The sequence below is a fragment of the Tupaia chinensis genome, unplaced genomic scaffold (assembly GCF_000334495.1).
Source record: "Tupaia chinensis unplaced genomic scaffold, TupChi_1.0 Scaffold000311_2, whole genome shotgun sequence".
Lineage (NCBI taxonomy): Eukaryota > Metazoa > Chordata > Mammalia > Scandentia > Tupaiidae > Tupaia > Tupaia belangeri.
This window is the reverse complement of record NW_006159803.1, coordinates 6,445,937-6,457,540: the sequence shown is the minus strand read 5'-3', so window position 1 is coordinate 6,457,540 and position 11,604 is coordinate 6,445,937. Positions and strand designations below refer to the sequence as shown.

The 11,604-nt window shown below is 41.9% G+C and overlaps 1 protein-coding gene across 3 annotated transcripts in view; it reads left to right on the top strand.

Annotated features, from left to right (window-relative positions):
• The window catches only part of LOC102479989 (alpha-1,2-mannosyltransferase ALG9), a 107,095-nt gene that overhangs the window by 8,797 nt on the left and 86,694 nt on the right, over positions 1-11,604 (top strand). For all 3 annotated transcript variants that reach the window (XM_014588807.2, XM_027772873.1, XM_006150981.2), the window contains 2 exons: positions 2,910-3,048; positions 5,767-5,901. In XM_014588807.2, the coding sequence (XP_014444293.1) occupies positions 2,910-3,048; positions 5,767-5,901 (274 nt within the window). The remainder of the gene's footprint in view (positions 1-2,909; positions 3,049-5,766; positions 5,902-11,604) is intronic.

Sequence of the window (11,604 nt, the reverse complement as noted above, 5' to 3'; positions counted from 1 at the left end):
GGGTCTGGCTGGCGAGCCCGGGGTCGCGCCGGCTCCCTGCTCAGTCAGGTCCTTGCGCTCTTCTCGGGCGGTCAGCGTTGGGTCCTCGCTCCGCCGGGTCCCTTCCTTCTTGTGAAGGTACCTCGGGGTGCGGGTCTCTGCTGCTCCTGGCCTGAGCCCAGGGTGGGCTGGCTCCGTGGTGGAGCTGACGGAGCCTCTGTGGGAGATGGCGGCAGGAGCGGAGTATACCTTTGCGGGTAGCTCTCTTAGCTGCTTTCACCCTTTCCTCCTTTGTGCGCCCCCCACCCCAGTCCCCCGACCACCTCAGCACCCTGTCAACCACTCCTTGTAAGCCCAGGAGACTGCACGGTACGGTGCGTTCAAGGAGGTGGCAGTGGAACTGCAGGAGGTTATGTACTGTGCGCATATTAGTCTAATATTAATTTGAACATGCGGGGAAACGAATAAAGTCATAGAAAGTAATAGCCTTGTTAAAAAAAAAATGAAGGACCAGCAGATGGCGTAGTGGTTAGGGCGCTAGACTCCCACATGGTGGACTGTAGTTTGATTCCTCTCAGTGACTTGAAACTCACTGGCTGCGTGTACATGCGCGCTCAAAATCCTCAAAGGAGAATGGTGCAGAAGGGATTGCTGTGTGGCCATCCCCCCTAGGGGGTGATTTCTCTCTCTCTCTTTCTCTGTCTCTGTCTTTGTCTCCAGCGAGTGCGCACTCTCTATAGCAAATCTCCCTTGAAAAAGAAAAACGAGAATAAGAACTTAGTGGCTGTCAAGTGAGTGATAAGTTGACTTGGGATAATTGGAGTGTGATGGAGTGAGCTAAAGTGTGTGAATTCACTTTACTGTTTTTTTTCTTGTTTTGTTTTAAGAATTATTTATTTGGGTCAGCAGGTGATGTAGTGGTTAAGATGCTGGACTCCCATGTGGTTGATTGCAATTTAAGTCCGAGACCCAGAGGCTTGAAACTCACGTTAGGCACATATATGTGCATGCCCCAAATCCTGAGGGGAGAATGGAGAAGGGATTGCAGCATGACCATCCTCTTTGGACATGATTTCTTACTTTCTATCTCTCTGTCTCTCCAGAGAGTACATGTGTTCTACAGCAAAAATCTCTAAAACATAAAAGAAAAAGTTTTCAAAAATAGTTATTTAATTTTATTTATTATTTTAAAATTTTGCTACAGGGTACGCATGCTCACCAGAGAGAGGGAGAAAGCAAGCTGCCAGGTCTGGGACTTGAGCCACAGTCGGCCTTGTGGGAATCCAGTGCTCCAATCACCACGCCACTTGCTGGCCCCTCACTTTACTTTTTTAAAAAAGTTTTTGGAGAGTTTTTTCTTTTTCTCCCCCCTCACTTTTTTATTATTATTATTATTTTTTGAGAGGTTTCCACTATAGGGCACGTGCACTCGCCAGACAGACAGAGACAGACAGAGAGGCAGAAAGCAAGAAATCATCCCCCAGGGGGGATGGCCATGCCACAATCCCTTCTCCTCCATTCTCCTCTCAGGATCTTGGGCACGCACAGGCACGCGCCCGGCGTGAGTTTTAAGCCACTGGGTCTGGGACGCGAACCGTGGTTGACTACGTGGGAGTCCAGCGACATAGCCATTACACTAACTGCTGGTCCCTTTTATTTTTTTTAAGAGAGATTTTTGTTTTGCTATAGGGGTTTGCACTCACTGGAGAGACAGAGAGAGAGAAGTGAGAAATCACCTTCCAGGAGGGATGGCCATGCCACAGTTCCTTCTCCATTCTCCTCTCGGGAGTTTGGGCATGAATGCACACGTGACTAGTGTGTTTCAAGCCTTTAGATTCAGGACTTGAACTGAGGTTGGCCATGTGAGAGTCCAGCAACATAAGCATTATGCCATCTGCTGATCCCTCATTTTACTTCTGAAAAGTGGAAAGGGAGGGCCAGGAGATGACATGGTGGTTAAGGTGCTGGATTCCCACAAGGGCGACTGAGGTTCAAGTCCTGAATCTGCCAACTTGAAAATCACACCTGGTGTGTATGGGTGTGTCCTCCAAATCCCAGGAAGACAATGAAGGAGAAGGGATTATAGTGTGGCCATCCCCCCTGGAGAAGAGGGGATGATTTTTCACTTTCCCTTATTCTGTTTCTCTCTGGTGGAGTACAAGCACCCTATGGCAAAAACCTAAAAAAACAAAAATGAAAACAAAAACAAAACAAAAAAACAAAAAAACAAGCAGAAAGTGGAGGTCTGACCCCATAACTTAGTAGCTAAGAGAACTGGAGCCCACATGGCCAATTGGAGTTGAATCCTGGCCTAGCTGCTTGAAAAACATGCCAAGCAGCTGTGTTTTCCTGCCCTAAATCCCAGCAGGGGAGAAATAGAGAAGGAATTGTAGCTTGAGGGATGGGATGCTCTATCTCCTTGTGTCTCTCTCTGGTGAGTGCACACACCATATGGCAATTTTAAAAAAAGCAAAAGCAAAGTACATAATGGAAGGACTGGTTTTCCTTTAGCCTTCTACTCAGAAAGAACAATGAATATTTGACTTTTTAAAATTTTTACTTTTTAGGTTTTTTGCCATAGGACATTTGTGCTCACTGGAGAGATACAGAAAGAGACACTGAGAGGGAAAGTGAGAAATTACCCTTCAGGGGGTTGGCCAAACTGCAGTCCTTCTCCTGGGATTCTGGGCATGTATGCACACATGCCCAGTGTGATTTTCAAGCTTGTTGGTCTGGGACTCAAACTAAGTTGACCACGTGGGGAGTCCAGTGCATTAACCACAACACCACCTACTGGCCCCTAATACTTCACCTTTTTAGGTGACTAACATAAGTGCTTTGATGTCCTTTGTTTTTCTTATCCTTTCTGTCTAGTTCTAGTCTTTCTGGTTGGCACATCCTATCACATTTTTCTTTTTGGTTGTGAGCAGGTTGTCTGGAAACAAAGCTGGACAAGTCTGGGCACCAGAAGGATCTACTGCTTTCAAGTGTCTGCTCTCAGCAAGGTTATGTGCTGCTCTTCTGAGCAATGTCTCTGACTGTGATGAAACCTTCAACTACTGGGAACCTGTAGGTGATTTTTTTTTCATTCTTGATTTTGCTCCTTGGAACTTAGTACCAATCAAGATATAAATGATGCATGAATGTAGGGCCAGCAGGTGGCCTGGTGTATAGGCACTGGACTCCCACATGATTGACCACAGTTCGAGTCCTGGACCTGATGGTTTACTTTCTCACTTTCTCTTTCTCTTTCTTTCTGGTAAGCACACATTCCCTATAGTAAATTAAGAATAAATAAAAATAATAAATAAATTTTTTTGTAATTTTCTAATTTATTTATTTATTTATTTTTATTTTACTAGAGAGGGACAGAGTGAGAGAGAGAGACAGACAGAAAGTGTAAGCAAGCTGCCAGGTCTGGGACTTGAACCATGGTCAGCCGTGTAGGAATTTTTTTTACAAATTTTAAAAAATAATTATTTTATTTTATTTATTTTTATTATTTTTTAATTTGACCAGAGAGAGAGAGAGAAAGTGGGAAAGCAAGCTGCCAAGTGCAGGATTCAAACTACAGTCAGACTTGAGAGTCCAGTGCCCCAACCACCACACCACCTGATGGCCCCTTTACATATTATTTTAATCAAAATAATACTTGGAGAAGGCTAGCAGGTGGCATGGAGGTTAAGGTGTTAGATCCCACATGGCCAGCTGTGTGGTCAGGTCCTGGACCCGGCAGCTTGAAAACAATGTTTGGTACATGTGCATGAATGACCAAAATCCTGAGAGGAGAATGAAGATGAGGGGTTTGCAGCATGGCCATCCTCCTGGGGATGATTCTTACTTTCCCTCTCTTTTGCTGTCTCTGACAAGTGCACATGCTCTGTTGCAAAAAGTAAAATAATAATAATAAAAAATAATACTTTGAGATAGTCTTTCAAGTAAACAACTGCTACTAACTTGAAGGAAAAACAGTAGCTCCTTGATACATTTCTTATGTCCAAATCCCATTTCTCAGAGGCAACCACTTTACGTTTTTTTTTTAAAGAATTATTTATTTAATTTTCTTTATTATTATTGTTATTCAGTTTGACCAGAGAGAGACAGAGAGAGAGAGAGAGGAAGGGAGTGGAGAGGGAGAGAGAGAAAGCAAGCCACCAGGTTTGAATTTGAACTGTGATCAGCTATGTGGGAGTTTAGTGCCTTAACCATGCCACCTGCTAGCCTGGCAACCACTTCTTTTCAACTTTGATTTTTGCATTTTTTTTTTTTTTTAGATTTTTGCCTTAAGGTGTATGCATTCATTGGAGACAGAGAGAGAAGGAAAATGCACAGAATCTGGGCACGCATGCTTACATGTCAGGAGTGATTTTTAAGGCACCATGCCACCTGCTGGCCCCCCTCTTTTAACTTTTTAAAAAGTAGTTAATGAGGATGAGAGAGACAGGCCCCATTGAGGGGTCTCACCATATTGTGTCCCTTCCCCAGCTTTCCTGCCAACCATGATCACAGGCATGCCTGCCTGGTGTGCTCAGGCTAAGCCTGGATCCAGATCCAGGCCTTCCACATGGCTGCAGCATTGCTCAGCGGTATCTTCTCACCTGACATGGTACAGGTGAGAAGATACCACTGGGCCTCAGTTTTTAAATTATTTTTTCTGTTGTTTACCAAAATAAACAGTGTTACTAAATAGTATGCTTATACTGATACTTCTTGATTTATGCATTGTATGTTGATTTCTGATTAAAAAAAATTTTCTGATCACATTTTGCATCACAGAAATGGAGAAAGAAAGCTTATGTAGATAATATAAGTCAAATAAAAGATTTAGAGTTTTTCTGTTTTGTCTGTTTTTTTTTTTTTTTTTTTTTAGTTTGCTAGAGGGTGCATGTGCTTGCCAGAGAGAGAAGGAAAGTGAGAAAGTATCCCCCACAGTACTCTCTTCCTCTATTTCTCCTTTCAGGATTTTGGGCATGCATGTTTGTGTGCCTTGTCTGTTTCTCAAATTGTGGGGTTTGGGACTCAAACCTTATGATCAGCCATATGAGATCTAGCTGCCTTAACTGGCAGGCCACAGACTGCCCATATCTCAAGACTGTTGAAAAGAAATTAGTAGATGGACTGGCAGGTGGTGTGGTGATTAAGGTGTTGGACTCCCACATGGCCAACCTCACTTTGAGTCCCAGACCTGGCCGCTTGCTTTTTTCACTTTCCCTCTCTGTCTCTCTCTTTCTTGTCAAATTGAAGAATAATGATGATGGGTAAAACTGAATAAATAATTATTTAAAAAAAAATTAGCAGATGGCATAATGGTTACATTGCTGGACTTCCACATAAATCGACCATGGTTCAAATCCTGGACCTGACAGCTTAAAACTCATGCCAGGCACATGTGTGTATGTGCCCAAAATCCTGAGAGGAAAATGGAAAAGGGATAGCAGCGTGGCCATCTCCTTGGGGATCGATTTCTCGCTTTCTGTCTCTGTTTCTCTGAGTCTCTCTGGTGAGGGCATGTGCCCTACAGCAAAAATCTCTCTTTGAATTAGTAGAGGGTGAAATTCAAACTTTCAGTGCTGATTGTACAACGCTCTTGTAGAATTTATAATATCTTAATTTAATATTGAGTAATTTTCATTCTTTTCTTATCTATTAATAGCAAATCTTATGGAGAATATCAGCATTTTTGTGTACCATTGTCTCTTTAATTTTTCTATTTAGAAACTTAACCTGCATCTTCTTAACAGAATTTTGACCTTTATAACCCTGAGTCCATCTGTTTTGTACTTTCAGACTCACTACCTCATCTATGGGAAGGGGTTTCAGACTTGGGAATACTCCCCAGTGTATGCCATTCGCTCCTATGCTTACCTGTTGCTTCATGCCTGGCCAGCTGCATTTCACGCGAGAATTCTACAAACTAACAAGGTAAGGGCAGGCTTCCCTGGAAGTAGTCACTACTGGTCAAATGGTGAGTATCTGGAAGTTTTGAGGAAAGGGCAAACCAGATTGGTAGTGTAGAGGGCACTTTCTTTGAGGGAGAATCTGTTCACTCATCATTTAATGAATATGAAAAGAGTGACTTTGATTTGGTATACACTGCATTAAGTGCTGTGGCTGTCAATGACCAGTCCTCACCTTCGTGTAACTTATAGTGTAGTGGAATAGAGGAATACTGAAGAAGTAATTCTGTGTGTCTGCGTGTGTTTTTAAGGGGTTTTTGCCTTAGGGAGTATGCACTCGCCAGAGAGAGAAAGAGAGACAGAGACAGTCAGACAGAGAGAAAGTGATAAATCATCTCCACACCTCCCCTCCCCCCACCATACTGCCATCTCTTTTCCTCCATTCTCCTCCCAGGACCTTGGATACATGTGCATACATACTTAACATGATTTTCAAGCCACTGGGTCCAGGACTCAAACCATGGTGGGCCGTGTGAAGTCCAGCAACATAACTACTACACCATCTGCTGGCTCCAAAGAAGTAATTTTAAATGAGGCAGGTCTTTATTTTTTTTCTTTTTGGAGAGAAGAGATTTTTCTATAGGATGCATGCACTCACTAGAGAGACAGAGAGATAGAAAGTGAGACATCACCCGCCAGGGGGGATGGCCATGCTGCAATTTGTTTGCCTCTATTTTTATCTTGGGATCTGGAGCATGCACATACGTGTGCCCAGTGTGAGTTTTAAGCAAACCATAGACATCATGTGAGATTTGGCTTTCCTTGAGCAGTGTGTTACCCACAGTGCTATGAACCTGGCCCAGTTAGCAGAACTTTGATTATGTCTTGGCATGGGTTTCTTTGGGTTTATCCTGCTTAGAGTTTGTTCAGCTTCTCAAATCTTTACGCTTATGTCTTTTGCCAAATTTGAGAATTCTTCACTATTTTTTTTTATTACTACTTTTTCATCCCTGGCCTGTTTCTTCTCTCCTTTTGGAATGCCAATGACATGAATGTTAGATCTTTTATATTAGTCTCATAGATCTCTGGGATTCTGTTAATTTTTTTCTTTCTTTCTTTCCTTTTTTTTTTTTTTTTTTTTTTTTTTTGCCGTGGAGCACATGCACTTGCTGGAGAGACAGAGAGACAGAAAGTGAGAAATTACCCCCACGGGGAGATGGCAATGTCATAATCCCTTCTCTATTCTCTTCTCAGGATTTTGGGCATCATGTACATGTGCCCAGTGTGAGTTTTAAGCTGCTGGATCTGGGACTCGAACTGCTGTTGACTACATGGGAGTCCAGCAATGTAACCATCTACTGGTCCCTCATTTTTTTTCAATCTATTTTATCTTTGTTTTTCACATAGAGTAATTTTTATTCTTCTGTCTTCCAGTTCACTGAATTTTTCTTCTGTCTCTCTATTCCAGTGTTGAGCTCATCCATTTAAGTTTTTTTTTTCTTTTTTGGGGAAGTTTTTGCTACAGGGCATGTGTGCTTGCCAGAAAGACAGAGAGAGACAGAAAGACAGAAAGTGTGGCGTCTCCCCCCTCCATGGGGGATGGCCACACCGCAGTCCCTTCTCCCCATTCTCCTATTGGGATCTTGGGCACGCACACACACATGACTGGCGTGAGTTTAAACTACACAGTCTGGGACTCCAACTGAGGTCAACTGCATGGGAGTCCAGCGATATAGCCATTATACCAACTGCTGGTTCCCCCATTTAAGTTTTTATTTTGGTTATTGTATTTTTTCAGTTCTAAAATTTCCATTGGTTTTTCCTTTATATTTTTAATAGTTTTCTACCTGGAATCCTATTTTTATTTTTTTGCAGCAGAACGTTCAACATTGAACATAGATGCAGATATTCTACTTTGTAGCATAAGAGCAAGTACTTATAAAAATGGGAGACATGATTCTTTGTTGAATTAATTTTTTAAAAAATTTGCCAGAAGGGGGACCAGCAGTTAGTGTAATGGCTATGTTGCTGGACTCCCATGTAGTTGACCCGGTTCAAGTCCCGGACCTGGTGGCTTAAACTCACGCCGGGTGCGTGTGCATGCGTGCCCAAGATCCCAAGAGCAGATGGAAGAGAAGGGATTGCGGCATGGCCATCCCCTCTGGGGGTGATTTCTCGCTTTCTGTCTCTCTGTCTCTGTCTGTCTGTCTGGCGAGCACACGTGCCCTATAGCAAAAACCTCTCAAAAAAAAAAAAAATTTGCCAGAAGGAAGCTAGCCGGTGGCATGGAGTTATGGCAGCTGAATCTCACATGGCCAGCTGTGCAGTTTTAGTCACGTACGTAGCAACTTGAAAAATAAAGAAATATTTTTGATTTTTCTGAAATATCAAGAAGAAAAAGGATTGTGGTGTGAGCATCCCCACCAGGAGAGTGATTTCTCACTTACCTTCTCTCTCTCTCTCTCTCACTCTCTGGCAAGTGCACATGCCCTGTAGCAAAACTAAAAAAAAAGACAAAAAAATCCAAAAAAAACCAAAAAATTTGCCAGGAGGTACATGCACTCTCCCGAGAGAGAGAGAGAGAGAGAGAGAGAAAGAGAAAGCACCCCCTATGAAGCATGTCAAGTTGCAATTTCTTCTCTGTTTCTCCGTCTGTTTGGAATTTGGGGCACACACACATATCTACCCAGCATGTTTTTCAAGCTATTCAAACCATACTGCTGGGATCTAGTTCCTTAAACTACCAGCCACAGCTTGACTCTTAATTTTTTATTTTAATTTTTATTCCCAGAGGATAAGTGCCAGAAAGAGAGAGAGAACAAGAGAGAGAAATACCCCAAGGGGATGTGATCATGCTGCAGTTCTTGTTCCTCCATCTCGCCTTTCAATCAGGATTGTGGGTACGGAAGCACATCCTCCTGGTGCGTTTTTCAAGACTTTAGTGCAGGATTCAAACTGCAGTTGGGCATATGGGATCTAGGACCCCAATGCATGTGCTTAACCAGTGTGGTATAAGGCTGGCCAAATTCTTTGTTTTAAAAAATACCTTAATTACCAGGCCACAGAGTCAGCCCATTTGTTCATTTATTTATTGGATTTTCTGTGTCTTTTTTCTTCTGATTCATAGACTTTCTCGATAGTGATCCTTTGCAGGTTTTAGATGTTGGAAATTCTTTCTTTTAGACTGCCACTTCTCTGTTAACTTGTCTGTGATTCTTTGTTGAACAGAAATCTTTAACTTTGAAAAAGTCAAAGTGGTTTTGGGTCTTTCTAAAAGAAATCTTCCTTTACCACAGGTTATAGAGACATTCTTTAGTAGTTGCTGCTGCTTTTTTTCTTTTTTATCCAAACAGAGCATGTGTGTGTACATGAGAATAAGACAGAGAGAGAGAAAAACACTTTCCACAGAGTCTGTCATATGCCAGGCACTGGACTAGAGCTTTGTATACATATATCTAATTGAATTTTCACCACATTCTTAAAAAGTTGTCACTCGTTATTTTATCTTACTATTATTATTATTATTATTTAGGGTACATGCACTCGCCAGAGAGAGAGAGAAAGAGAGAGAGAGAGAGAGAGAGAAAGTGAAAAATCACTTTTCAGGGGTGGCCATGCTGCAATCCCTCCTCCTCCATTCTCCTCTCGGGATTTTAGGCATGCACACACATGTACCCAGTGTGATTTTCAAGCCTCCAAGGCCAGAACTCAATCCATGGTTGGCTATGTGGGAATCCAGCACCTTAACCTCCATATCACCTGCTGACCCAGCAGGAGGTGTGGTGGTTAAGGGCTCTAGACTCCTACATGGACTACAGCGGTTTGAATCCAGGTCCTGGCAGCCTGCTTTCTCACTTTCCTTCTCCCTCGTACTCTCGCTCTACAACTATCTGGTCAAAATGAAAATAAATAAGTAAATAAATAAAGTTAAATAAACTAATTTTAAAAAATTTTAATATGTATCTATTTTAGTCTTGTACATTCCACTTACCTTCTCTCTCTCTCTCTCTCACTCTCTGGCAAGTGCACATGCCCTGTAGCAAAACTAAAAAAAAAGACAAAAAAATCCAAAAAAAACCAAAAAATTTGCCAGGAGGTACATGCACTCTCCCGAGAGAGAGAGAGAGAGAGAGAGAGAAAGAGAAAGCACCCCCTATGAAGCATGTCAAGTTGCAATTTCTTCTCTGTTTCTCCGTCTGTTTGGAATTTGGGGCACACACACATATCTACCCAGCATGTTTTTCAAGCTATTCAAACCATACTGCTGGGATCTAGTTCCTTAAACTACCAGCCACAGCTTGACTCTTAATTTTTTATTTTAATTTTTATTCCCAGAGGATAAGTGCCAGAAAGAGAGAGAGAACAAGAGAGAGAAATACCCCAAGGGGATGTGATCATGCTGCAGTTCTTGTTCCTCCATCTCGCCTTTCAATCAGGATTGTGGGTACGGAAGCACATCCTCCTGGTGCGTTTTTCAAGACTTTAGTGCAGGATTCAAACTGCAGTTGGGCATATGGGATCTAGGACCCCAATGCATGTGCTTAACCAGTGTGGTATAAGGCTGGCCAAATTCTTTGTTTTAAAAAATACCTTAATTACCAGGCCACAGAGTCAGCCCATTTGTTCATTTATTTATTGGATTTTCTGTGTCTTTTTTCTTCTGATTCATAGACTTTCTCGATAGTGATCCTTTGCAGGTTTTAGATGTTGGAAATTCTTTCTTTTAGACTGCCACTTCTCTGTTAACTTGTCTGTGATTCTTTGTTGAACAGAAATCTTTAACTTTGAAAAAGTCAAAGTGGTTTTGGGTCTTTCTAAAAGAAATCTTCCTTTACCACAGGTTATAGAGACATTCTTTAGTAGTTGCTGCTGCTTTTTTTCTTTTTTATCCAAACAGAGCATGTGTGTGTACATGAGAATAAGACAGAGAGAGAGAAAAACACTTTCCACAGAGTCTGTCATATGCCAGGCACTGGACTAGAGCTTTGTATACATATATCTAATTGAATTTTCACCACATTCTTAAAAAGTTGTCACTCGTTATTTTATCTTACTATTATTATTATTATTATTTAGGGTACATGCACTCGCCAGAGAGAGAGAGAAAGAGAGAGAGAGAGAGAGAGAGAGAGAGAGAAAGTGAAAAATCACTTTTCAGGGGTGGCCATGCTGCAATCCCTCCTCCTCCATTCTCCTCTCGGGATTTTAGGCATGCACACACATGTACCCAGTGTGATTTTCAAGCCTCCAAGGCCAGAACTCAATCCATGGTTGGCTATGTGGGAATCCAGCACCTTAACCTCCATATCACCTGCTGACCCAGCAGGAGGTGTGGTGGTTAAGGGCTCTAGACTCCTACATGGACTACAGCGGTTTGAATCCAGGTCCTGGCAGCCTGCTTTCTCACTTTCCTTCTCCCTCGTACTCTCGCTCTACAACTATCTGGTCAAAATGAAAATAAATAAGTAAATAAATAAAGTTAAATAAACTAATTTTAAAAAATTTTAATATGTATCTATTTTAGTCTTGTACATTCCTTGACAGGTTAATACCTGTATTTTTTCTGACTTTTTTTTGGTCACATTTTTGCTGCTATAGAGAAACAGTTCTTCTATATTGATATTAATACTGAAAATCTTGCCCAATTTCCTTATTAATACCAATGGTTTTTCAGGTGAATCTGTTGGGCTCTCTCTCTCTCATGCTCTCTTTTTTTTTTTTTGTAGAG